This window comes from Anopheles maculipalpis, chromosome 2RL (genome assembly GCF_943734695.1).
Source record: "Anopheles maculipalpis chromosome 2RL, idAnoMacuDA_375_x, whole genome shotgun sequence".
Taxonomy (NCBI): Eukaryota; Metazoa; Arthropoda; class Insecta; order Diptera; family Culicidae; genus Anopheles; species Anopheles maculipalpis.
The window spans coordinates 24,779,986-24,807,525 of record NC_064871.1 but is presented as its reverse complement, the minus strand read 5'-3'; the positions used below and the strand labels follow the sequence as shown (position 1 = coordinate 24,807,525).

Here is a 27,540-nt window from a genome sequence, read left to right as displayed (position 1 = left end):
CACAGTGGCTACAAGAAAACCCTGAATGATGCCTTTAATTTTTAATCGAGAAAAAAAACATATGCAAAAAAGTTCATGTATAATTTTCATTCAATCATCAATTTATTGAATTCACCTCTGCATTTTTTTTGTACATTTTCTGAATGCTATGTTTGGAATGTTCATAAATAATTGAAGCCTGTCATCATTGGCCTTAGTTGGCGAAAACACACTTCTTGGGGAAGTAGTACTTGACGGTCTTGGTGACCGACTTGTTGCTCATGTCCGGGTTGACTCCCTTGCGGATCTGCTGCTTGAACAGCTGGGCAGCCGAGTCGGAGGCGTCACGGCAGTGGACATCGACGTACTTCTGGATCTTCTCAAAAGCTTTGCATCCAGATGAGCAGGTCGGGAGCGCACGATTCGTGAAGCAGATCTTATCGCCCTGCTCGATGTACTGGACACGATGCTGCATGGCGCATTCCTTCTCGGTGTACTGCTGCTTTTCAAAGAAGTGCTCACGGTTCGGTTTCTGTTCCTCCGAGGACGAGTCGTTAGATTCGTCCGACTCTGACGAAGACGACGACGAGGACGACTCCGACGAGGACGAGTCCGAAAAGTCAAAGTCCTTGTAGTAGTAGTTGTAACGCTGACGTCCAGCTTCCTGCTCGCTGATGACATTGCCGAAGTAGTACTGGGGCTTCACACAGTGCTGCTCCGCCTTCTGGTGGTACTCGGTGAAGTAGGCCTGAGCCGGGCCGCTGCAGTTCATTCCAGCGAGCGCGTACGAGGCGGCAAAGTATTCGGGTTTGCGCATGACGCATTGGTCGGGAGTGATGAAGTCGTCCTCTCCCTCGCCGTTGTTGGTACCGCAAAGACCGACAAAGTTGTTGAAGTACGACTGGTCGGCGAAGAAGCGGGCACGGTATCCGTCGAACACGATCTTGATGTCGTCGTCGCGGAAGCTAATCTCCAGCTCGTTGCCAGGGAGGGCGTACACGCGGATCAGCGGTTGATCGCCACCATCATCGTTGGTGTACATTTCGACGGCGTACTTTTCGTGGATCTGCTGGGGCTTGCCGTTGATGTAGACCGTCGGGAGCTCATGTCCTTGCGGGATGATATCGATGTTGTAGTCGTTCTGCTTGTACTGTCCGAGGATGGCCTTCAGGAAGAGTTGGTTGTTGTCGCCATGACGCGCCAGAATGGTGATCTGTTCGTCCTCGCCGAATCCGTTCTTCCAGTTGTATTCGTAGTCCGAGTTCATGAAGTGCGAGTCCTGAGCGTAGAAGTAGTAGTCGGGCTTGACGGTGTGCAGCACAACATGCCAGCAGTTGCCAAGCTCGTAGTCGTAGGTCTTTCCATCGAAGGTGTTGACGAATTTGTTCGACACAACGCAAGACGCTGGAGAGAAAGAAAAATGTTCATTAGTAATCTATTGCAATACATCGCGCATACGGCAGACTTACGGTGGTAGTTTCCGCGGTATGCGTAGTTGAACATGCGCTCGTAGTAATCGAAGTCTGGGTGGATGGAGAAGAAGTAACGGGCGTACTCGCTTTCGATCGGGTAGTTCTGGATAGCAAAGCTACGATCGGTTCCGTAGAAGGAAGCGTTGTAATAGTCAAAGTACGGGGCCAGCTGGAAGTCAATCTGGAACTGGTTGTGCTTGCCCTGGAAGAAGTAGTCCTCGCTCCAGTACGGGAAGGTGAAGTAACGGGCGTAGTCGAAGAATTGGTAGGTCATGTTCTTGGCATAGTTGGAGACATCCTTGTACTCAAAGTTGAACGAGTACTGGTCGAAGTAGCCAGCCTGGCGAGTTGCGTTTTGGCACGCGGGCAGTTGGAAGTAGCCCTGGTCCATCTGCTGCTTGCAGCGTTGGCCAGCCTCAGAGATGCGCAGGAAGTGGCGGTAGGGTTCAGACTGGATCAGTTTACCCTTCATCGAGATATGCGATCCTCCCTGGCACTTCTCGCCGTATGCGAGCTCCCAGTTCATGCTTCCAATCTTGTCGAAGTTCAGGACGTTCAGGAAGTTGAGCTTGGGCATGTTCGGGTACTGGTTGGTGGCCGAGAAGCACATCTGGAACTGCTTGCCAGAGAACGGAATGAACTGGTAGAAGGCGCTCGACGAGACGTACGGGCTGAAGGAAAGGAACATCAGCAGACGCTCCTTCTCGTCGACCGGGCTGTCGGCGTAGGCGGTGGTGAACACGAACTCGGCCTTCTGCTGCTTGCCCTCAAACACAACACCGAAATCGAAGACATTCACGTCGCTATTACGAATACCGGCACCGGCATTGCGCATGAACTGCTCCTGGCGGCGCTGGCTTCCGGCGTAGTATACGAAGGGTTGGGCGTAGTTGAACTCATTGTAGTATCCAGAGTATCCGTGGCGACCCTTCGGGTGTTTTGCTTCGGCGGTCTGGAAGTCCTGGTCGTAGTCGGCCTGCTTGTGCTGCAGCACAAACTTCACATTCTTCACGCTGGTACGCTGAGCATCGTAGTACAGGTTCAGTTGATGGTAGTGGTAAGTCTCCGAAGCGAACGGATAGACCAGCGCGGACCAGTAGTCGTGCTGTTCAATGTGCTTCATCAGGTAGGCATAGTCGATGAAGTCCTTGTCGTATTTGGCCTGGAATCGCAGAGCAACACCGGTCAGCTCATGGCCGAACGAAGTCTCGAACGACTTGGTGGTCTGGGCGCGATCGTGCAGGATATGCACGCTCGGCTGCTCGGCCATCGGGCGCAGATCGGTGATGTCCTTGTATCCGGTGTACGGCCACGAGCTCATGTGGAAGAGAAGGGCATCCTTCTTGGGTTCCAGCGGCTGCACGTTCACTTCAAAGTCGTTGTTCTCAAAGTCGAAGCCAAAGTCGAAGCTGAACGGCAGGTATCCCTGGAACTTCTTCTGGTATCCGGCGACGTAACGCTGGTGGTCGAAGGGCGTGATGAAGCCAACCTTGGCATCAACCAAGCGAGAGTAGGCCATGTTCACATCGGCCGATCCGTTGAACCAACGTGGCAGATGGATGAAATCGTCGTACTCCTTCTCCGGATAGCCGGTCGGGGTCTTGTAGATGCTCGGGTGGGTGGTGGCGGTGGCCTCGAACTCAAATTTCATCAGAGTCGGGGTCTTCAGGCTGTAGGTGAAAGGCAGACCGGTGGCCAACGGGAAGGCCATGGTGACAACGTTCTGCTGGTAGAACTTGGTCACGTTGTACGCAAAACCATCTTCGAAGTCTTCGAAGTACTTCTTGACAAGGCTCGGGAACTGCTCGATGGTCTGGTTGTTGAAGGCGAAGAAGCGCTCACCGTTGAAGATCTGGAACATGAACTGACCCTCCAGCTCTTCAGCCTCCTCGGGGTCGATGTTCAGCAGCTTGGCAATGCGGGTGGTGGACCACTTCTGGAACTCCTCCTGGTTCTTGTTTCCGAACTGCTCGTAGTAGTCGTTCTGGTACTTGTGGTTCTTGCTGTACTGGCTGAAGTAGTCCTTGAAGAGGGACGGGTACTGCTTGTAGTACTTGTAGTAGTAGTCGCTAGACTTGTACTCCTGGTGCTTGTTGTAGCTGTCGTATTGCTTGTCGAGCAGATCGAAGAACGTCTCCATGCTCGAGACCAGGTAGTAGAAGGTCGAGAAACGCTTCAGACCACCCATGTTCTTGCGCAGATGGAAGAAGAATCCGCTCGGGACGTAGTGGTCATCGGCAGCGATCTGGGAGAAGTACATGCGGTACGAAAGCTCAAGTTCCTTGAAGGCAAAGTCGCGCAGGTAAGTTCCCGAGTACTGCAGGCTAAAGTCACGCGGGTTCAGGTGCTTGATGGCGGCCTGGGCGTTCTGCGAGAACTCGTAGTCGTCATCGAACTCATCGGCTTCAGAAGCACTCTCCAGGGCGGTCTTGACGGCGGCGCGCACGTATGTGCTCGGATCGTAGTGGGTCTGCTCAGCCATGCGCTGGAGCATGTATACCGGGGGCTTCGTGCGGACCAACAGATAGACTGCGGCACAACGCACCTCATGGGCATCTCCGGTGTTCTGGTACACCTTGAACAGCACAGAACGGGCCAGACGAGGGTAGTTCTCGACCAGACGGTCCAGGGCGACAATGAAAGCCAAACGCTGGAAGTGGGTCACTGGGATCTTGCCCTCCAGGTACGGCTCGAACACGTTCAGGATTTCAGGGTGACCCAAATGTCCCAGACAGCGGATGTACACCTGCACCTTGACGCTGTCACCAGCCTTGACGGCTTCACGCAGCTGATGCGCGAACCACGGCACGACCTTGTGAGCAACGATCTTGTAGTCGGCGTCAGCCAAACGGCCGAAGCTGTGCACGGGGTAGTAGTTGTAGGCAGAGCGGTTGTTGACCTGGGCGCGGTTCAGGAAGTCACAGAAGGAAATCATAGCCGTCGTGTTCAGATACTCCTGGTGCTGGACGGCGTTAGACGTCACCAGCAGGAAGTACTCGTGCATAACGGTCTCGGTCGGGTAGCGGATGGTCTTGGGCAGAGTAGCGATGACGCTGGCGGCTTCATCACCACGCAGTTTCTTCTCTTCGATCAATTCCTTGATCACCTTGAATGCGGGCGGGGTACCGGCCTGGGCCAAAGCATCACGGAAAGTGTTCCAAGCGTCACACTTCTTAGCGAACGACTCACTGTGGTTGCTGCCTTCCTCGCGCTCCTTTTGCGAGACGAACAGCTTCTGGCAAACATCGTAGATGTCTTGGTAGTGCATGGTGCGCAGAACACGGGCCAAAATGGTGAACTTGTTCAGCGTGTTCGACTTGGGGACCTGGGACATTTCCTGCAGTTCGTCAGCAATCTCGTACGCCAGCTTGTAAGCGTAGCGGGAGGCATCAACGTTACGAGCGTACTGGACGCTGTATCCCTTGTATCCGGTGAAGTAGGGAAGGAAAGGAGTCTGGGGGGCTTCCTTCATGCTCTCCGGGATCGGCTGATAGAAGTCCTCCTCGCTGCTCAGGGAGTCAGAGTCCGACTCGGAAGAGCTGTAAAAATCATGCTCATCAGACTCATCGGACGACGAGCTAGACGAGGAGCTGCTGGAATCGTCAGAGCTGGACGAATCAGACGAGCTGTTGTTTTGCTTGTGCAGACGATGCTGATCGCGCTGGTACGCTTCGTAGTACTGCTTTTCCTTGAAGGCATTCAGATCACGACGGTTGCGGTTTCCACGGTGCTCGACTTCCTTCATCTGCTTCTTGTACTGCTCAGCAGGGCTGATCTTGAAGTTTTCATGCTCTTCCTCCGAGCTAGAGCTCGAGTCCGAAGAGCTGGACGAATCGCTGGAGGAATCCGAGGACGAGGACGAGGACGAGTCATCGGTCTCGTTGGCTGGACGAACGAAGTTTTTCTTATCGTGAGCCATGTTGTAGCTGTACACCAGGTCGACAAACACCTGGCGATCGTCAGCCGGACCTTCGGGGTACTTCTCGAAGGGCTTGATTTCGTTGAGAGTCATGTTGACCTGAGCGTAGACCATGGCCTTCTGGCTGTTAACCAGAGAGGGGCTGACGACAACCTTGTTGACGGTGGACACCGACTGGATGGTGTAGTTGTACCAGTTTCCGGTCATATACATCTGGGTCACCTCCGACTTGGACATGATGTTGCCCATCTGGTTGGTGTTCGGCTTGAAGTCGCTGAATCCGCTGAAGCCAAAGTGGAAGCCCATGCGCTGCTCGCAATGATCAAAGTTGCGGGACTTGACGACATGGAAGACGTGCTGGTCTTCCTCGAGCCACTGGGGCTGAGGAACCCATTCCTTGTGGGACTGGAAGTGGTATTCCGGGACGGGGTTAACGTCGTACAGAGTTTCACATTCGCCGGTCACCGATGGTTCCATGGTCTTGTACACTCCGGTGAGGGTGTTGTTCTCCGGGAACTGGTTGAACTCCGACTTGATCACGTACGCTCCCTGAGTGTCCAGCTGCAGCTGGCTGACCCAGCCCTTGAGCATGTTCACTTCGTGGTTGGGGACGGTCTTCTCAACGTAGAAACCCTTGACGGCTCCCTTGTTGTAGTAAATACCGAAGGGCTTCGAGCTGAACGGCATCGGCTGCCATTTCAGGTTGAAATGCGCCAGTTCAGTGCGGTATCCGCGGGGCAGATACTCGTTGAACGCGGCGTACATCGGACGGTCAATGTAGGCGACGACATAGTTGTGATCCTTGGGACGGATCACCAAGTAGCCGTGCGTCACAATGCCGGTCCAGTAGTCCTCGAGGTCCGGCAGAGCGGTCATGGTTTTCGTCGTCACGTTGTACACGTACTCCCGGTTCGGCTCCCAAGCGCCGAACTCGAAGCCCGTCTTGTTGAACGGGCGGGAGTAGGGGAACTCATACTCGTACGAGTACTGGTACGCCGTACACAACCCCACTGTAAAACAAAATTCAACACGCACACACACACACATAGATTAGTAATGCTGCACACCTAATTCACGGAAACACTGGATGCATCCTTTGAATGCCGGAGCAAACGAGGACTAAGATCACTTACCAAACGTGAGGAGAAGTAACTTCGCGATCATGGTTCGGTTGTTCTCAGATGCCCGGATGCTTTGATTGCACTCCAAAGCTCGAATGTGCCTTCTGGTGGGCACAACATTGCCTTTTATACCTGAATTTAGCTGATTTCTTTTAGCTTTTCCTTATCAATAATTTCTTTTAGGAATTCTGCTCAAATCGCAGTTGAACGATCCGTATCAACAGATCTCTGCGCCAGTTATCAGTGTTTTGTTTATTATCAGTGGAAATCAGATGTAATGTGTTAAACGGAATAAGAGTAGTCTTTTTTTGCATTTTAAGATTTTCTTAAATGCTGTGTCCTTTAAGACAGCGTGACCGACGCTACTTTTATTTTTAGCACAAATCTCATGTTATACGACTGGTGTAAACGGTGTATCGGCTTTTGAAAGTCATTGCCGTGTATAAAATTGTTTCTCCGAGAAACAAGAATTTTTAGCATGATCTGTAAATTGTCTATCCCTTTTTCTGCACATATTTGTTTGCTGGTTGGTTCTCTCATTGAAAGCAGGAGGCATTTTTGCCAACATCACTTCACAATGCGATCATTCGTACGATCGGCTTAAAATAGATCACGTTCGCGTGCGGTAGCACTACTCGCAAGATTTTTCTTAGGAGACCAGCTCGGAGATGAGCGATTTTCACGACAATTCTCTCTCCTGTTTGACTACTCACGTTCTTGTTTTTCCGGCTGCGAAAATTCAGTTCAATGTGAGCTTCATGTTATATTGGTTCGTTTTTAAGGGTTACGTTTCAAAACGTTTAAAATTTGTTCAAAAATCGATAGCATACACTAATTTTCACTCAAGTGCATTCAGAAGTAAAGCAACAACGTGCAACAACAAACATCTTGCAGCTGATAAGTACTTCGTCGCAACAGCTGTTCAGTAAAAAGTATTCGTGATAAGCATACATCGCGGTCGATGGCCTAGCTGATTGGCGCAATCGAGATCAACAGTCGCTAATCATTAGTTCGATCACTACCCACCTGCGGTTTCAATGGCATCCGGTTCAGAAGACCTGCCCTTTCAGTGCAATAGTGAAACGCTTCAGTGCCTGATCTGCTTGAAGCATATTGAAGATCCTCGGCTTTGTCCCCAATGTTCCAAGCTGTTTTGCTACGGTTGCATTCGCCAATGGTTGCAAAAAGCGAACAACGAAAATGGCAATCCGACATGCCCGTATTGTAGATGTGTGTGTAATATAGATAACTTCGTGAAAATTCTAGCAGGTAGTCCACTGTATCCATGCAAACCGATTGCTAACGAAAGCAGTGCAACCGACCAATCGAACAAGGACGCAGGAAAGAATGATCCTGAAAAAGTTCTACAACGACTCGACAAGATACTGCTCGAAACACAAGGTTTCTTTAATGAAACTAATAAACGCGTCGTACAAGAGCTGGACAAGCAGCATGCGCTTGTGAAACAAACGAAAGATAATCTGATAAAAACTGTTAACTTAATGGTGCAGCAAGAGCTGAAAGATATCCACCAGCAGTTTCATGCCAAAATTGCCGAAATCAATGCATGGAGTGAAATATTGACAAACAAATTGGATAAGCATCAGTTTGACATCTCATCCGTCAAAGCCACCGTAGAGCAAAGCTCTCCTGCAGAGCGTGTCGCAAAGCAGTTTGAGATTGAAAAATCTTGCACAAAAGTCTCCGAAGCCCTTAAGTCAATTTCGCTGAACGTAAAACCCCTTAGTTTTAACAGGTATACTTTGAAAATAAACTAGTAGCAGCTAGAAAACGTGCAAATGGTTCTATATTACTTGTCCTGTATATTTTCTCATTCAGTAAACTAATTCCGGAACCATCAAGCTGGAAGTTCGCTGTGACAAGATACTCCACCATAAGACGTACTAATGAAGTACAGTACTCTGATCTTGTCACCGATGATATTGGTTCAGTGTGGCGGTTGGAGGTGCATCCGTGCGGGTTTGACGATGCCAAAAACACATCCCTAAGCATTTTTCTCCAGCTATACAATGGGATCGAGGGGCGGTATCATTATTCTTTCGAGCTGCTCGGTCCCACAACGAATCACTTCTATGAGGCGGAAGATTATTTCGAGCTACGCAAAGGCTGGGGACAAAATCATTTCATCGACCTGAAGTCATTGCAAGAATCGTTTCTTGTGGACGATGGATTCGAGGTTAAATTTTCTATCCGTTCGCTCAACCTCATCGACAAGTATGGAAAAATGAAAAAGCGAGCCGAGCTACTTACAACCGAAACGGAACAACTGAAGAAGTGAGTAAAGGAAAACAGCATTGTGGAAAGATCAAGACAGTAACGTGGCTTAATGTTTTCAGATTAGCCTATCCGATCAGTCTAGATGAAGTTGTCACCATCCGAAATGTGGTGGAAGCAGCCAAATCATCTACCTGTCTATACTCTGACATTCTGTGTGATGATATTGGTGGCCAATGGCGCCTACAAGTCTATCCGGGTGGCAATGCGGAATGCAGAGGGCAATTTATCAGCATTTTTCTGGAGCTATATTCCGGCATTCCTAATAAGTGAGTTTATGGGTAGCGAATGAATCTGCTGGTTAGTAAAGCGAGCATACATTCCTTCATAACAGGTACGAATTCACCGTTGCATTGCTGCATCAGAACGTGAAGAAGATTGTTAAAAAATCGCTAGAATATTGCATCCAGCCTTCATTACCATTCGGATGGAAAACGTTTTTGGGCCGCGAGGAGTTGATTAACAACGGCTACATACAGAAAGATTCACTCTCGATTCGGCTTACTGTGAAGCCACCTAACGCCACCCAGAAGCTTAACTATCTTCGGCAGCAAATGGAACATAACATGGAGCATAGTATAGAGCATAGCATGAACCCGACACGCAAACAGTCCGTGATCTCGAACGATTCCAAGCCTTCCACTTCGCAGGAACCACTTGAAACGCGTCTACGCAAAGCATCCATAAGTATTTATAAAAAATTTGTCACCAAATCATCCAGCACTGAACAACAGTGAGAAGATGGCTTCAAATATAATGGTGATCATGAATAAATGTAGGCTTTTGGTAGAAAATATTATTACCATATTTTAAAGTAACTACTGGTTTAATGTACCTTATTTCTTCTTGATTGTATGTACAAATTTCGTTTGAAAAATCACACAACTTATCGCTCACAGCCAACCGGTATGGTCGGTTTCAAGCTAAACAAGTACATAACTTCAAACGTAAAACAGGTAGTTTATGCCCACGTGAGAACCATAAAGCCTGCGTTACAACAACTTTAATCTCAATTTCATTGAACTTGATCTTACCGATACTGGGTAGTAGTGTGCGGCATGATCGGTGCTGCGCAAGCGTTGAGCGTAGTGTTCCGCATGCGCATTAGGCTCATCACCCGTGCATGCGAGAGCCGTGCTGGGGGGATATGCGTTGCGGAGCAAATGATTAGACGGGCGTGGTGGGAATATGAAAAGATCAACATCGTAAAAATATGTTATACGTCACGATTTTCAGAGCTCTAACATCCTACCAAACGTTAGACTTGGCATTCGTTGTGGCGTCTGTTATTATGTCCGAATCGATCGCAATCACGCGAATATTTAATTTTGCAGCCTAATATTATGATTCTGACAAGATTTGCAGTGCTGTCAACATAGCCCACAAAATCTGTATTATGTGTGTAATTGCTCGGATATTTCATACGCTCTTGTAGGTTATTGGGAGTCATGTTATCATGCTATGTGTTGAGGTTGAGTGGGAATAACTCTTTAGGGATCACTAAAAATAATAAATAACAAACGTGTAACGTGTTGTTATGAGAATTTCCAAAACAGATTGTATAACCTCTTTAAATTACGTTTGATAAATTCCAATGACGGTGGTACAGGCGACAGCAGCGCCGGTCTTTCAAAGGCAGGACCGAGGTTTAAATCCTATCCGGATCGTTACACCGCATTGAGGACTGACTATCCAACTTTCGGCAAGTCTAGTAAGCCATTCGATGAGCGGCGTGACCTAGAAGGTCGTTAAGCCAAGAAGAAGAAGAAATTCCCATAAATATATCACAACTCTTTCGGGAGCGGGCCGGTGATAAGGCGATCGAAGTGCTGGTCTTCGCATGACAGGACTGGGATTCAAATCCCATCCGAATCCGTTGCCTCCTAGCGAGGACTGCTTATACAACTGTATGTGGTATCAGCAAGTCTAGTAAGCCATTCGATGGCCCGCCCGGTTTAGTAGACCGTTAAACCAAGAAGAAAAATAACTTTTATTCCTGTATATATTCCACGAATTTAACCAACCTATCCTTCATCCATTGACAGCTGCACGGAAAGTGAAATCAGCAGCATCGGTAGGGCACGACCGCTGTCTCGTCATCTGCTCATTGATGTGTATGCAAATCGCATGTTTATTTCTTTTTCACCTCCATTTGCGCGCGTTCTGTTGCATCTAGAATCGAACGAGAAGTAAATCCGACATTCACAATCCAATCATAAATCAACCGTTTAGTGCCACACAGTTATGCAGTCCATTTGTTTGCAGACGATCTTAGGGAAGTGATTCCAGTCAGTCACGAACTGCGGCGCCTCATGAGTGCACAGACGCTTAGGGAAAACCCCGCCAGGCTTCGATGCTAGTTCTGAACGAACGGATATTTTTTGTTTGAATTTGCTCAACTTTTCTATCTTTCCTAAGCATGCCGAGACCACACACTAGAAACGTGCTTCATTTCCTACAACTCACCAATCATGCCCGCGTAATGCACCGCCTGGTGTTGCGTGTTTTAGTGACCGACTTTCCGGGTGTCAAGCCGATCACGCTATGCCATCGTTTGGTGACAGGCAGTCGGATTCGAGCCTGCCGTCAGAATTGGTCCGACTGACCTCGAAAATTTGACGCCGTACGGACACTTCTCATTTCCTCGAACGATTCACGTCAACCAGCCATAGTGGCAGGGCTGCGGTGCCTCCGGGCAAAGCAAGTTCATCGGAAACAAATTGTAATCCGACCGGGAAGGAGTAAATGACAATGATTTGCTGCATAATAATTGCATTCCGCTTATCGTGCCACAGCGTCCAGTGACACACAGCCCCACTTCGGAAATTGGAGTGTGATCGAACGCAGCATCTGGCACGGGAATCTCGGGACATGTGCAGCAACAAAGCGCCTCGATAATTTTACCATTATCCGCATTAACACTGCGATCTGCGCAGCACGACGTAATTATCATTATTTTCTCCAGCGTAAGTCGTGCTTCATTAGGGGTTCCTGAAATTCGTATAATAGTTCTTTTTTTTTCTTGCACTAACGTGCAACAGTGTACCGTTGAACGTGCTACAACGCCTCTTGAGACGCTCGACGTAGATCCACAGCTATCTGCACGACAGCACTTCTGCTCGCTTTTGACCTGACGTCCAGCGTTCAAGTAATTGATACTTCGCCGATGAAGCCTTTCCAATTGGCTGCGAACTGTGTGATCGCAGACGGTCTGGAAGGGCCCTACTAAGCTGAGAACGCAATTGAGCGGCTTTATCAGATTGAAATATTTAAATGCGAAAGCGGCCCGCGGAGCTGCCTGCAAACGCCACCTAACGACCGATAATCGGAATCGATTAGTGTCGATGATGAGGGTGAAGTAGGCTCATTTGGTGAATTCCTTCAGCCTGTTTATCTGATCGAATCGAATGGGGTGGTTTTTAAAAATGATCGAAATTCAGGGTTGAGTGTTTGTTTATGAGATGGCTGATAGCGAAATGGCTACGATTGTTTTCGCGTCGTTTTTTATTCATGTTTTTTTACGAACTGCTGCTCCAAGTGCTTTTTGAAAGAAAAAGATATTTGGAGGTCATATAAACAAACAGAATGTCCTCATAAATTCGTAAAAGGACCTAGAATGACTGTTTTAAATTGTTTTATATCACATAATTCATCAAGCTGAAGCTTAATTCGAAATTGCACAATATTACTCCTGCACCGCGCAAAAAAAAATAAAAATATCCCAATTGTATCCATGAAACAACGAACAAATATCCCGGGCCACTACTACTGTCTGTCAATCATTTCCATTTATCTGCTGCCATAAACCACCGCCGCCAATGTCAACTAACAATGGGCCTTGGAGTACCAAATGGGCATTTAAAAAAAGAAATTGGCCGTTACTCGAAGAGGAATCATCAAGTGACCCATCCCGCGAACGAGAACCGGCCTTGAACTTTTACTTCCGCCTAAGCACCGCGTACACAAAACGACGTCGCTGTTAAACGAACGACAATTTGCTTACTGTTTTATTCTCTTCTGTCGGACATAACAGTAAGGATATCGTCAAAGTTGTCTCTATAGCATGCAAAACGACTTGGTAAGAGCACATTCCGCCGTTCCTTTTCACCAAACACTACTGGACACATACCACTAACACTTCCTTACAATTCCTTTACGAAAAAGGTTAATGGGTGCCAGCTTCTCTTTGCTGGCGTGTGCCCTCGGCAGGCTTCGAACCTTCATTTTTTTTTCTTTTGCCTTTACCGTTATGGCGGGGGGTAGGTTATGGAGGATAGCAGAGGCTGTGTATGCCGAGAGTCAATGACTATCTCGCTAAATCAATAATGGTATTAATAAAAGTGGCAGTGGCAAAGAAAACGCCGATAAAAACAAGAGACATTTAAATTGTCAGGAATCTGTCGTGGCGCCATTCGTTGCTTACTGTGCGCCCCAAGAGCAGCTACAACAAAAAATAGCCCGATACAAGGGATGATGCTTGCACGGGGCGCAAAGGTGTTAAAGGGTAAGCAAACTAACAGGAAGCGAGACACTTCATATATCTCTCACACTGCACCCTTGATTTGAAACTGGCACGCTGCTTCGTGCACCTTCCCGATGGGGCGGTTAAGCCCACTTGGGCTGTTGATCCGGGAAGTACATGTGAACGCATTCAAGCGCGAAAAGGTGCATCTTGGAAACGCTGCATCGTACGCTGCTCTCGTGTAAATAATGCCAGCATCGAAAGAGCACTCCATGCACAAACGGTAGGACAAGTTAAACAAGCTGATCGTATTCGATGCAAGCTCAAGAAAAAAAAAACACACACAAAATCTCGAAGAACACGGGCGGCAACCCGTCCTCGTAGCGAACGGGAAGAGTCGAGAGAGCGATAAAGCAGAAAACCATCGCCTGGACGGAAGAGAAAACAAATCAGTATCAATTAAATACTGCCGCAAGCCGATAAGCCATTAGCGCAATTAACATAAACAATATTGATTTTCAATTGAACAACCTTATGATCACGTCCAAGCACGGCGCGGATGGAGTTACGCGTCTTTGTTTTCTCCTCTTTAAACTTTAAACTTTTCGTTTAAACTGGGTGTCATTTGATTTTGTTTCCTTTTAAATGTTAGTAACGAAATAGGTGGATCCTTGGCTTGCAATATTACACAACGGCATTAAACTGTCGCTTTGAAATGTGTTACTTATGAAATGCGTAAAAAATTTTATATATCATTTCTGTATTACTTAATTAGCAGTAGCAATGCTACTCAACTCACCGTCTGTCAACTACGCTCTGAACAATTCAATCCAGTAATATATTACACTTTTTTATTTTTGCAACTTCCTTCCAATGTGATTCCAAGTGTGGAGAATCTAACAGTTACAGGTGTAATGCTTGTCACCTCTCAAGCCACGATCCTTGAGGTTAATTAATTTTCAGCATATCACATTAATATTCAACGCCTCGCGTCAGTTCGTTTGATTAGAGTCGATTATGCCTAACAGCATTAATAATTTCCCTGGTGTTTTATGGAGTCGCTCGTGTAGCTCCGCGTCTTGTTGAGCTAAGCAGGATTGTTAATTTATTTTTCTAGCTGAGAAAAATGAGAATCATAATAATAATTCTGCCATATATCGGTAAGTTTGTAATTAATCTTTTCCCTTCGCTAACCGTGACTTTGACCTTAGTTGAATTTGCTATCTGCATTTCTGCCCTTCGTAATGCACCACCTTCTCGCTTCTTAGAACTTAAAGAAGAGAACCGTCCTGCATGAGGTGGAATGCAATCTTTCTGCAATGATTCCCGCAAGATGCACGTAGCTAACCTATCGCGGAGTCACGACCACCAGTCACCGAAGACGAGTGCACCAACCGAGTGCCTAGCCAACCGTGAAAAATTGCAAACGTTAAACGCAGCTCTGCTCAGCGTTTAAGGCGCAACGATTCACCGCCAAACAAAGTCGAAATCCTTCCTGAAGGTTCGTTAAACGGACGATCCACAAAAGGATCATGATTTCACTGCACTCCAAGTCAAAGGGGGGGATGATTGCGTGCAAAACAAAAAAGATTACAAAAACCCATTAGAAATGCTCGCAACCGCAGCCCGTCGTTTGGTCAAAATTGTTATGAAACCGAAAACGTTTTCCGCTTTTCCCCGAACGAAAAACGCTCCGTGACCGCTTAACCCGCGCGTGGTACGCAGCAGTATGGAAATGGGGAGTAGCTTCGCATGGCAGCAATGTGGTGCCAAGCATGAGCTCAAACAAACACGAGGAAAATTTAGAACTCCGGGGGAAAAAGTGCATTCTTTCGATTTGTGCTGCATGTGCTTGATGCTGACCGGTATTGTTTACGGCGCGTTTTAAATGTTGTTATGGTAATAACTTAAACTGCATGCTGCTGCACATTTACCCATCGCAACAGGCCGGTTCGGGTTACGGTTGCATGCGCTTGTTCTATGGCTTTTGTGTGGGCAAGTGCATCCCGAACGATCTCGTAACTATGGTCGGTGTTAGTCAGCGGCAATTAGTTACACGGCTTCTCGTACGCTTGCCAGTGTGTGTTTCTAGTTCGCTCGACTGGTGTAACATAGGGCAATCGGGACGAACCTTCTGCACTCTTCCTAACCCAGCCATCTAATCTTGTGGGAAAAGAACAATGTATCAATTTGCGGTTCAATTTGAAACCATCGATCGTCATTGTTACACTGTTTCTGCGATCACGTGTAGGCAGTTTAGATTTCCAATTACTCTCACCAAATTAACCTTTTTTCCTATCATTGTTCCGCTCTGTGAAGCTATCGGCACAAAAATAACCGATTAACCAGATTAAGCAAGAATGAAAATTCGTAAAGACAGAAAGAAAGTCTAATGCTCACTACATAAGCTTTAAGCGAAACAACTTAACCATTCACGGCGGTACGAAACTCAAGACATCTTAACCATTCTTAATTAGATACTATCGTTCGTCCTTCCCACGCGCATTTGTGTTTATTTACGCAATTGACGATAAAACAATTTGCATCGCACATTAGCGTCACTGGCTCTGCAAATGACAAAGTGCCGTCCAACAGCTAAAGCCACGGCGAAACACATCTGTTGAAAAGAGAAACGATGCGATGTGTTTCGTTTATCTCTCGGTTCAATTGCTTGCCCTTAATCATACGAGAGCCCACCCGTGGCGTTCGATTGAGCCGTGTCCCGTGCACGGCCCCATTCATGCTGTCGTCAATAATGTGGAGAAATTATTTTGAGCAGGAAATGTGGCACGGTGGGAGACAGTGGGAAAGATGTTTATGATTCGAATTTATGTGCTTCCCTGCACTAACAAACCTGGCCTGGCAATGGTGCGATATAAAATGATATTTTAAATGTTTGCTTGTGCCATGCCCCCCCTCCCCCCCCCCCCCCTGGCAATTGAACAAAATACTATTTTTGATGCTTAAAGTTGTCATTGCCTCGACCACCCATTACGTTACGTCGGTTCCAATGCACGCCGACAGTACTGCAGTTCAATTCGAATGCATCATTAAGCATATTTCCTTCTTTTTTCCATTGTTTCATCGCCCAGACGCCATGGAACCGACAATGTTGTATTGCTTATTATTTTAATGTTTGTCTACTCTCCTACGTTCGTCGGTATTAGTTGGCTCTTGGATCCTCAATCTCAGAGCAACTTGTAATTCTATCAGTACGGATCCATTCATGCGAACGAGCATTCTTCTTGCGCGTTACTTCGCTCTGCCCATAAACTGCGACGATCGAACGATCGATGGCAAACGTACGGGATCTAATCGAAGTTCGGTTACGGCATCGGATCGACAACATGGCAGTAATGTACAAATTATGCTAATGATCATGTTTCCCTAATTGTGTATTGTTTTTTTTTTCACATTCTAACGATTCTACGAAGATTTGAGGGTCCGGACGTGTAATCAATACGAAGAAGGTAAACGCTATAATATACAGGTTCAAATTTGTGGTAAATTACGGATATGCTTTATGGATTTTCAAAGCAAATTTTTTAAATTATTTGAAATTAGTTTTTTTTTAAATCGAGAATGGGAGAAATGTCAGAGTTTTCGTGTTGCATAAAATTGCTTAAAAATGCGTATTTTTAAGGACATTCTAAGACAATAAACGGTGCAATTTATAATCGTTTTAATTGAAATCGCTTCACTTTTGCACCGCTTAATTGACACTAACGGCAATCCATTAGCAGTCATTTAGATAAAACCTAACGAACGAGTTCATTTCTCCATGCTCCCTCAAGGAGGTGTCTATAAACTGAAGTACTCAAAGTGTGCTCGTTATATGTTGCACCCGGCAAAACCCCCTAAGGAATGCAACTTTTTATCTTCCCCGAACAGGCTGTGTAACTGCATCGTTGTCGCAAAAAGATGAAAGAAACGATCAATTTAGCCATCCAATGCTACACACCACCTAAATTGGTGGTCGTTTTGTGTGTGCACTTTGTTCATCAGGACGATTTTTCATCCCAACGTACATTTTTAATTCCTTTCCAGCATCGGCAGCCTGTGCGGACGAGCTTTTAATCTGCCCGACCGTACACCCGGACCCGACCGACGCGTAAGGATATAGGTGGTGCGTCGAGTTTTTGTTTAATTTCAAACTTCACTCTGGGTGGATGATAGACCGTGATGGTGTTTTAATTGAGTAATGTTATTACAGTTGATTCAACCCGCTTTTGAAGTCGCCCTAATGAAAACTTCGTATCACCACCGCACTCTGCATGCACGGCAATGGCAATCCTTTCCTTGCGTCTGGATCGCGGCTGACGTTCGCTGACCTTCTGTCTATGTCAGCGTTCAGATTTAAAGAACGAAAGATGGGATATTTTTTGGCAATGATTCCTGGAAGATTAGAATACCTAATCAGACCGTTTGTGATGTTCGATGCGCGCACGAGAGCCTCTGTGTGTATTTTTAACAGTTTCTCATTCTCGCTTTCGGTAAACGGTGAACCGCAGGTTTGGTGGATTGCCAAGTGCGCCAACTCATCGACCCGGTTCATCGGTTTAGCGTTCCAATCCCTGCTGCCACCCCTGGCTGACGTCAGATGAGCTGTGAAAAGATGGTAATCTTCACATATTTTCCCTTTTCTTTTACCGGTTCGTTCGCAGTTCTTGGTGTGATCCGGTTTATGACAGATATAAGCAAAAAAGCACACCAATCGGCATAGCACATTCTTCATATTGTAGCGGTACCGTCTTCTCTTTATCGGACCACCTAGATGTTAAGAAGGGATTGAATGTAAATGCAAGTTTTAAGCCGATTCGAAAATGCACACACGTTAGCATTCTCGCGAATCAGTCAAACCTTTATCAAATTCTTCGGAAGTCTGAGGTTCACGAGCTTTTGCAATTGCAAGTTTGACTTCGTTTCCTTTTATAGAAAGATTAAGAAGATTTTCTGTAGAAAATTAGATACGTTTTTCAACTTTACAAATAGAATTTATTGTAATGAACTAATAATTTCGTTTTCATTCTTCTGTATGTTTTTTGACCAGGAGCTGCAGAGCGAGAATCGACCATGCGGCTACCCGAAGTCAGCAATGGTAGTGGGAGCAGTAGCATAGTATCATCAGTATCTGATGGCCACATTAGTACCAATAGTATTATTAGCAATAATATAGATAATGACGATGAGTCGCGGGCGCACGAATTGAAGAACGGTACGATCGAATACGCGTACATAACAAAGTTGGCGCGAGACTTGCACCAAGACGATATGCTGTATGAGCCAGGTAAGATATTTTAAATATTCATCGCATTCAATATGTCTGTAACTGGAACTTGGGACACTATGAACACACAATCCCAACGTACTTTAACGGTGGCCTTAATCTAATTAATCTGTTGACATATTGTTTTCTCATTATTTTTTGCATCTCGTTCATTTAAGCATCTTTATTAGCATCCAAGCAATTTGAAACCGAATTGCCTGGTGCTTCCGAAACCGAAATAACTCACTGCATCTCTTGTTTTCCAGATGTTTCTGACGGACGACGTAACCCACCAACCCATGCCACTGGTGCGTTTCGAAGTAGATCATCAAAAATCTGGGATCCTCATCCAGAGTACGAGCTCATTGCATTCGGTATAAGAATGCATTTAAAGCTATCACACAACGTAGAATTTATTCAGAAGGATATGAAGGTAGTTACAATGTCCACTGTTGGAGATACGTTTCTACATCTTCACAGCAAAATTTACCTTCAAAGTTGTGTCTTCCCTGTAGGTGACTCATTTTTGGCCAAATGAAACACTACGTAAACCTGAGGATCACGATGAAAGCAGGTTACTACAGGGGTGTTATTACAAAGGTATCGTCGTAGGAGATCCACAATCGACCGTTAGTGTGTCATTATGCGAAGGAATGGTAAGTGGGACAGCTAATCAAGCTCATGGTATTTAACAAACATTAGATAGATTTCGATTTTTTTGTTGCATTTATGTTTATTAAACTGCTTCCTTGTCAAAGGTCAAATATGATCTTTGGTACACAATACCTTAGACGTACACACGGACCAAGCAAATGGGGTGTAAACTTCAATTCTAAAACCAGACTTGCTGCTTTCAATCGACCAGCAATGAAATCTATTTCGGTTCGCTGGATAGCATAGTATCTCGGTTATCCCATTAGTGCTGAATTTATAAACCAATATTCCAGGTGAGAGAACAGATGCAGCATTTCCTGCACCCAAAACAGACGGTAACGGCACATTCCAGATGTACAGTTTTTAAGTTACCCGTCCAGCATCTACACCTGTTTGCCAGTGCTGAAATAGTGGCCGAGTGTTTGTTTACAATTTGCAAAATGATTTTTTTCACTTCTTTCATAAGACATTGCCGCTCAATCTGAGGTATGTTTAGTGAAATCATGCTATTAATGTGTTTATGGACGGTAGGAACCACACCGACAGCGGTGTATTGAATAGCGTGCTAGTTGACGAATTAATATTCGCTTGATATCAAATATTTTATTTTTCTATTGGAGTTTTTTTTTGTATCATCTTCGAGAAACATTCTTTTTGCTTTCAACATTCTACACCTGTTTCACCACATGTTTTGATTTTTTTTATTTTATGACACCACATTTTTATTATTATTGTTTATGAAAAAATAAATTTCCCGTCCGCCATACAGGCTTAACGAGAGTACCATGTACAACATTTCCTATTGCAGTTTAATTTTGAAACTCAAGGGGATTGATTTTTTTTAAATTTAATTTTGCAAGGCCACTAAACTATTAGCCCATATTGCGGCATAATGGCACCATATGGAACGGGGTAGAAAAGTAATAATCTTTATTTTTATTTTGAGCAATTCGGTTTAAATTGGATTGCAGACAAAAAGTGTTTGCAAATTGCAAATTTGCCAACACGAGAACGAGCTCGTTTTTCCAGATAATGTCTAAAATAGCTACATGAACGTGTAGAGACCAACAACAGATTACGCTGAATGCTGAATTTGAAATCTATTTTTAAGCTATTCAAATAGTGCCAAAATACCAAATCATTCAGTCTACCACGGACAATGTTGCAAACTTGCAGCAGACATTGGCAGAATTGATTCTCTTAAAAGGTCAATACAAGAAAACAACCGAGCACGCCCAGGATATGGTGCCCTTTTACGGCTCGGAGAAGCACATGTCTCACAGCCAAAATGAAAGGAGTACATTTAATTTCTTTTTTCAAGGATTTATCAATTGTGATGAACATGACTGAATTTTCTCAATGACCATAATCTAAGAAAGAGCAATTTTTTTTTTTTGCTTTAATAAATACTCCTTTATTTTTTTGTACATTTTCTGAATGCATGTGTTTGCAAATGGTTCATTTTGTTTGGTTGTTCGAATCGGGTTTGGTTTTCTAGTAGACGTGCACGCACTTCTTGGGCAAGAAGAACTTGACGGTCTTGGTGACCGACTTGTTGCTCATGTCCGGGTTGACTCCCTTGCGGATCTGCTGCTTGTACAGCTGGGCAACGGAATCGGTAACGTCACGGCAGTGGACATCGACGTACTTGGGAACCTTCTCGACAGCCTTGCACTGAGAGGCGCAGGTCGGGAGCGGACGGCTGGTGAAGCAGATCTTATCGCCCTGCTCGACGTACTGGGCCTGATGTTTCACGGGGCATTCCTTCTCGGTGTACTGCTGCTTCTCGAAGAAGTGCTCACGGTTCGGCTTCTGTTCCTCCGAGGACGACGAGTTGGAATCGTTAGATTCGTCCGACTCCGACGAAGACGACGACGAGGACGACTCCGACGAGGACGAGTCCGAAAAGTCAAAGTCCTTGTAGTAGTAGTTGTAACGCTGACGTCCAGCTTCCTGCTCGCTGATGACATTGCCGAAGTAGTACTGGGGCTTCACACAGTGCTGCTCCGCCTTCTGGTGGTACTCGGTGAAGTAGGCCTGAGCCGGGCCGCTGCAGTTCATTCCAGCGAGCGCGTACGAGGCGGCAAAGTATTCGGGTTTGCGCATGACGCACTGGTCGGGAGTGATGAAGTCGTCCTCTCCCTCGCCGTTGTTGGTACCGCAAAGACCGACAAAGTTGTTGAAGTACGACTGGTCGGCGAAGAAGCGGGCACGGTATCCGTCGAACACGATCTTGATGTCGTCGTCGCGGAAGCTAATCTCCAGCTCGTTGCCAGGGAGGGCGTACACGCGGATCAGCGGTTGATCGCCACCATCATCGTTGGTGTACATTTCGACGGCGTACTTTTCGTGGATCTGCTGGGGCTTGCCGTTGATGTAGACCGTCGGGAGCTCATGTCCTTGCGGGATGATATCGATGTTGTAGTCGTTCTGCTTGTACTGTCCAAGGATGGCCTTCAGGAAGAGTTGGTTGTTGTCGCCATGACGCGCCAGAATGGTGATCTGTTCGTCCTCGCCGAATCCGTTCTTCCAGTTGTATTTGTAGTCCGAGTTCATGAAGTGCGAGTCCTGAGCGTAGAAGTAGTAGTCGGGCTTGACGGTGTGCAGCACAACATGCCAGCAGTTGCCAAGCTCGTAGTCGTAGGTCTTTCCATCGAAGGTGTTGACGAATTTGTTCGACACAACGCAAGACGCTGGAGAGAAAGAAAAATGTTCATTAGTAATCTATTGCAATGCATTGCGCATACGGCAGACTTACGGTGGTAGTTTCCGCGGTATGCGTAGTTGAACATGCGCTCGTAGTAATCGAAGTCTGGGTGGATGGAGAAGAAGTAACGGGCGTACTCGCTTTCGATCGGGTAGTTCTGGATAGCAAAGCTACGATCGGTTCCGTAGAAGGAAGCGTTGTAATAGTCGAAGTACGGGGCCAGCTGGAAGTCAATCTGGAACTGGTTGTGCTTGCCCTGGAAGAAGTAGTCCTCGCTCCAGTACGGGAAAGTGAAGTAACGGGCGTAGTCGAAGAATTGGTAGGTCATGTTCTTGGCATAGTTGGAGACATCCTTGTACTCAAAGTTGAACGAGTACTGGTCGAAGTAGCCAGCCTGGCGAGTTGCGTTTTGGCACGCGGGCAGTTGGAAGTAGCCCTGGTCCATCTGCTGCTTGCAGCGCTGGCCAGCCTCAGAGATGCGCAGGAAGTGGCGGTAGGGTTCAGACTGGATCAGCTTACCCTTCATCGAGATATGTGATCCTCCCTGGCACTTCTCGCCGTATGCGAGCTCCCAGTTCATGCTTCCAATCTTGTCGAAGTTCAGGACGTTCAGGAAGTTGAGCTTGGGCATGTTCGGGTACTGGTTGGTGGCCGAGAAGCACATCTGGAACTGCTTGCCAGAGAACGGAATGAACTGGTAGAAGGCGCTCGACGAGACGTACGGGCTGAAGGAAAGGAACAGCAGCAGACGCTCCTTCTCGTCGACCGGGCTGTCGGCGTAGGCGGTGGTGAACACGAACTCGGCCTTCTGCTGCTTGCCCTCAAACACGACACCGAAATCGAAGACATTCACGTCGCTGTTACGAATACCGGCACCGGCATTGCGCATGAACTGCTCCTGGCGGCGCTGGCTTCCGGCGTAGTATACGAAGGGTTGGGCGTAGTTGAACTCATTGTAGTATCCAGAGTATCCGTGGCGACCCTTCGGGTGTTTTGCTTCGGCGGTCTGGAAGTCCTGGTCGTAGTCGGCCTGCTTGTGCTGCAGCACAAACTTCACATTCTTCACGCTGGTACGCTGAGCATCGTAGTACAGGTTCAGTTGATGGTAGTGGTAAGTCTCCGAAGCGAACGGATAGACCAGCGCGGACCAGTAGTCGTGCTGTTCAATGTGCTTCATCAGGTAGGCATAGTCGATGAAGTCCTTGTCGTATTTGGCCTGGAATCGCAGAGCAACACCGGTCAGCTCATGGCCGAACGAAGTCTCGAACGACTTGGTGGTCTGGGCGCGATCGTGCAGGATATGCACGCTCGGCTGCTCGGCCATCGGGCGCAGATCGGTGATGTCCTTGTATCCGGTGTACGGCCACGAGCTCATGTGGAAGAGAAGGGCATCCTTCTTGGGTTCCAGCGGCTGCACGTTCACTTCAAAGTCGTTGTTCTCAAAGTCGAAGCCAAAGTCGAAGCTGAACGGCAGGTATCCCTGGAACTTCTTCTGGTATCCGGCGACGTAACGCTGGTGGTCGAAGGGCGTGATGAAGCCAACCTTGGCATCAACCAAGCGAGAGTAGGCCATGTTCACATCGGCCGATCCGTTGAACCAACGCGGCAGATGGATGAAATCGTCGTACTCCTTCTCCGGATAGCCGGTCGGGGTCTTGTAGATGCTCGGGTGGGTGGTGGCGGTGGCCTCGAACTCGAATTTCATCAGAGTCGGGGTCTTCAGGCTGTAGGTGAAAGGCAGACCGGTGGCCAACGGGAAGGCCATGGTGACAACGTTCTGCTGGTAGAACTTGGTCACGTTGTACGCAAAACCATCTTCGAAGTCTTCGAAGTACTTCTTGACAAGGCTCGGGAACTGCTCGATGGTCTGGTTGTTGAAGGCGAAGAAGCGCTCACCGTTGAAGATCTGGAACATGAACTGACCCTCCAGCTCTTCAGCCTCCTCGGGGTCGATGTTCAGCAGCTTGGCAATGCGGGTGGTGGACCACTTCTGGAACTCCTCCTGGTTCTTGTTTCCGAACTGCTCGTAGTAGTCGTTCTGGTACTTGTGGTTCTTGCTGTACTGGCTGAAGTAGTCCTTGAAGAGGGACGGGTACTGCTTGTAGTACTTGTAGTAGTAGTCGCTAGACTTGTACTCCTGGTGCTTGTTGTAGCTGTCGTATTGCTTGTCGAGCAGATCGAAGAACGTCTCCATGCTCGAGACCAGGTAGTAGAAGGTCGAGAAACGCTTCAGACCACCCATGTTCTTGCGCAGATGGAAGAAGAATCCGCTCGGGACGTAGTGGTCATCGGTAGCGATCTGGGAGAAGTACATGCGGTACGAAAGCTCAAGTTCCTTGAAGGCAAAGTCGCGCAGGTAAGTTCCCGAGTACTGCAGGCTAAAGTCACGCGGGTTCAGGTGCTTGATGGCGGCCTGGGCGTTCTGCGAGAACTCGTAGTCGTCATCGAACTCATCGGCTTCAGAAGCACTCTCCAGGGCGGTCTTGACGGCGGCGCGCACGTATGTGCTCGGATCGTAGTGGGTCTGCTCAGCCATGCGCTGGAGCATGTATACCGGGGGCTTCGTGCGGACCAACAGGTAGACTGCGGCACAACGCACCTCATGGGCATCTCCGGTGTTCTGGTACACCTTGAACAGCACAGAACGGGCCAGACGAGGGTAGTTCTCGACCAGACGGTCCAGGGCGACAATGAAAGCCAAACGCTGGAAGTGGGTCACTGGGATCTTGCCCTCCAGGTACGGCTCGAACACGTTCAGGATTTCAGGGTGGCCCAAATGTCCCAGACAGCGGATGTACACCTGCACCTTAACGCTGTCACCAGCCTTGACGGCTTCACGCAGCTGATGCGCGAACCACGGCACGACCTTGTGAGCAACGATCTTGTAGTCGGCGTCAGCCAAACGGCCGAAGCTGTGCACGGGGTAGTAGTTGTAGGCAGAGCGGTTGTTGACCTGGGCGCGGTTCAGGAAGTCACAGAAGGAAATCATAGCCGTCGTGTTCAGGTACTCCTGGTGCTGGACGGCGTTGGACGTCACCAGCAGGAAGTACTCGTGCATAACGGTCTCGGTCGGGTAGCGGATGGTCTTGGGCAGAGTAGCGATGACGCTGGCGGCTTCATCACCACGCAGTTTCTTCTCTTCGATCAATTCCTTGATCACCTTGAATGCGGGCGGGGTACCGGCCTGGGCCAAAGCATCGCGGAAAGTGTTCCAAGCGTCACACTTCTTAGCGAACGACTCACTGTGGTTGCTGCCTTCCTCGCGCTCCTTTTGCGAGACGAACAGCTTCTGGCAAACATCGTAGATGTCTTGGTAGTGCATGGTGCGCAGAACACGGGCCAAAATGGTGAACTTGTTCAGCGTGTTCGACTTGGGGACCTGGGACATTTCCTGCAGTTCGTCAGCAATCTCGTACGCCAGCTTGTAAGCGTAGCGGGAGGCATCAACGTTACGAGCGTACTGGACGCTGTATCCCTTGTATCCGGTGAAGTAGGGAAGGAAAGGAGTCTGGGGGGCTTCCTTCATGCTCTCCGGGATCGGCTGATAGAAGTCCTCCTCGCTGCTCAGGGAGTCAGAGTCCGACTCGGAAGAGCTGTAAAAATCATGCTCATCAGACTCATCGGACGACGAGCTAGACGAGGAGCTGCTGGAATCGTCAGAGCTGGACGAATCAGACGAGGTGTTGTTTTGCTTGTGCAGGCGATGCTGATCGCGCTGGTACGCTTCGTAGTACTGCTTTTCCTTGAAGGCATTCAGATCACGACGGTTGCGGTTTCCACGGTGTTCGACTTCCTTCATCTGCTTCTTGTACTGCTCAGCAGGGCTGATCTTGAAGTTTTCATGCTCTTCCTCCGAGCTAGAGCTCGAGTCCGAAGAGCTGGACGAATCGCTGGAGGAATCCGAGGACGAGGACGAGGACGAGTCATCGGTCTCGTTGGCCGGACGAACGAAGTTTTTCTTATCGTGAGCCATGTTGTAGCTGTACACCAGGTCGACAAACACCTGGCGATCGTCAGCCGGACCTTCGGGGTACTTCTCGAAGGGCTTGATTTCGTTGAGAGTCATGTTGACCTGAGCGTAGACCATGGCCTTCTGGCTGTTAACCAGAGAGGGGCTGACGACAACCTTGTTGACGGTGGACACCGACTGGATGGTGTAGTTGTACCAGTTTCCGGTCATATACATCTGGGTCACCTCCGACTTGGACATGATGTTGCCCATCTGGTTGGTGTTCGGCTTGAAGTCGCTGAATCCGCTGAAGCCAAAGTGGAAGCCCATGCGCTGCTCGCAATGATCAAAGTTGCGGGACTTGACGACATGGAAGACGTGCTGGTCTTCCTCGAGCCACTGGGGCTGAGGAACCCATTCCTTGTGGGACTGGAAGTGGTATTCCGGGACGGGGTTAACGTCGTACAGAGTTTCACATTCGCCGGTCACCGATGGTTCCATGGTCTTGTACACTCCGGTGAGGGTGTTGTTCTCCGGGAACTGGTTGAACTCGGACTTGATCACGTACGCTCCCTGGGTGTCCAGCTGCAGCTGGCTGACCCAGCCCTTGAGCATGTTCACTTCGTGGTTGGGAACGGTCTTCTCAACGTAGAAACCCTTGACGGCTCCCTTGTTGTAGTAGATACCGAAGGGCTTCGAGCTGAACGGCATCGGCTGCCATTTCAGGTTGAAATGCGCCAGTTCAGTGCGGTATCCGCGGGGCAGATACTCGTTGAACGCGGCGTACATCGGACGGTCAATGTAGGCGACGACATAGTTGTGATCCTTGGGACGGATCACCAAGTAGCCGTGCGTCACAATGCCAGTCCAGTAGTCCTCGAGGTCCGGCAGAGCGGTCATGGTTTTCGTCGTCACGTTGTACACGTACTCCCGGTTCGGCTCCCAAGCGCCGAACTCGAAGCCCGTCTTGTTGAACGGGCGGGAGTAGGGGAACTCATACTCGTACGAGTACTGGTACGCCGTACACAACCCCACTGTAAAACAAAATTCAACACGCACACACACACATAGATTAGTAATGCTGCACACCTAATTCACGGAAACACTGGATGCATCCTTTGAATGCCGGAGCAAACGAGGACTAAGATCACTTACCAAACGTGAGGAGAAGTAACTTCGCGATCATGGTTCGGTTGTTCTCAGATGCCCGGATGCTTTGATTGCACTCCAAAGCTCGAATGTGCCTTCTGGTGGGCACAAGATTACCTTTTATAAGACAATTTTGCTGATCCCACGATCTTGCTATCATCGAATCTATTCGTCTACGACGATTAGTTTATTGACCGCTGTGTTGCACGATTGAGTAATTTTTACTGCTCACATGTTTACTGTCTGATGCTTATCAGTTTAATCCGTATGCTTATGTAGCAAATTGTAAAATGGTGGTATATTGTGGAATCTTCCTACAGTTTTTCAATGAATTAGAGCTAGTGGTACCAGGATCAATGGGATCTTTTTCATGATCTTGCATTTGTGTAAGAAATTGTTTTTAATTGATAATTCCTTAAGCCCATTCTTTGTGTTGCATTTTATTTTTCACCAATGAAGCACAATTAGTTGCTTGGTACATGTTGTTTAAATGTATGCATTTGTTACTGATAACCCATTTTCCTAAAGCATTCTTAAGCCATTTGATTTTTAGAGCGAGTATCTTTA

The 27,540-nt window shown here is 47.6% G+C and overlaps 3 protein-coding genes across 5 annotated transcripts in view; 2 read left to right on the top strand and 1 right to left on the bottom strand.

Annotated features, from left to right (window-relative positions):
* The window catches only part of LOC126559641 (A disintegrin and metalloproteinase with thrombospondin motifs 9), a 92,280-nt gene that overhangs the window by 12,317 nt on the left and 52,423 nt on the right, over window positions 1-27,540 (top strand). Inside the window, exons 2-4 of the mRNA XM_050215811.1 lie at window positions 18,299-18,535; window positions 18,781-18,947; window positions 19,030-19,170. Coding sequence (XP_050071768.1) covers window positions 18,299-18,535; window positions 18,781-18,947; window positions 19,030-19,170 — 545 coding nt within the window. The remainder of the gene's footprint in view (window positions 1-18,298; window positions 18,536-18,780; window positions 18,948-19,029; window positions 19,171-27,540) is intronic.
* On the bottom strand, window positions 84-27,128 carry LOC126556607 (vitellogenin-A1-like). 3 transcript variants are annotated; one of them, XM_050211948.1, is made up of 4 exons: window positions 26,980-27,128; window positions 21,927-26,858; window positions 20,825-21,861; window positions 84-355 (listed from the first exon to the last, which is right to left on the bottom strand). In XM_050211948.1, exons 1-4 carry the CDS (start codon window positions 27,008-27,010, stop codon window positions 194-196), a joined length of 6,162 nt encoding a protein of 2,053 aa, XP_050067905.1. In that variant the 5' UTR covers window positions 27,011-27,128; the 3' UTR covers window positions 84-193. The 3 variants fall into 3 exon arrangements, with proteins under 3 accessions (XP_050067905.1, XP_050067907.1, XP_050067906.1); XM_050211949.1 differs by lacking the exon at window positions 84-355 and having other exon boundaries at window positions 20,571-21,002; window positions 21,048-21,861; XM_050211950.1 differs by lacking the exons at window positions 20,825-21,861; window positions 21,927-26,858; window positions 26,980-27,128 and adding exons at window positions 1,449-6,380; window positions 6,504-6,658 and having other exon boundaries at window positions 84-1,383.
* Window positions 7,529-9,523, top strand: LOC126559796 (E3 ubiquitin-protein ligase TRIM37-like). Its single transcript, XM_050215970.1, has 4 exons — window positions 7,529-8,247; window positions 8,331-8,786; window positions 8,849-9,055; window positions 9,121-9,523. Exons 1-4 carry the CDS (start codon window positions 7,529-7,531, stop codon window positions 9,521-9,523), a joined length of 1,785 nt encoding a protein of 594 aa, XP_050071927.1.

Coding starts and splice junctions, on each gene's coding strand:
- LOC126559796 (XM_050215970.1), top strand. CDS start 7,529: ATGGCATCCGGTTCAGAAGACCTGCCCTTTCAGTGCAATAGTGAAACG. Junction 8,248..8,330: donor AAACCCCTTAGTTTTAACAG/GTATACTTTGAA, acceptor TTTCTCATTCAG/TAAACTAATTCCGGAACCAT. Junction 8,787..8,848: donor GAAACGGAACAACTGAAGAA/GTGAGTAAAGGA, acceptor TAATGTTTTCAG/ATTAGCCTATCCGATCAGTC.
- LOC126556607 (XM_050211948.1), bottom strand. CDS start 27,010: ATGATCGCGAAGTTACTTCTCCTCACGTTTG. Junction 26,859..26,979: donor GTTACTTCTCCTCACGTTTG/GTAAGTGATCTT, acceptor TTTGTTTTACAG/TGGGGTTGTGTACGGCGTAC. Junction 356..20,824: donor AGTGCAAGGCTGTCGAGAAG/GTTCCCAAGTAC, acceptor GCTTTTGAGAAG/ATCCAGAAGTACGTCGATGT.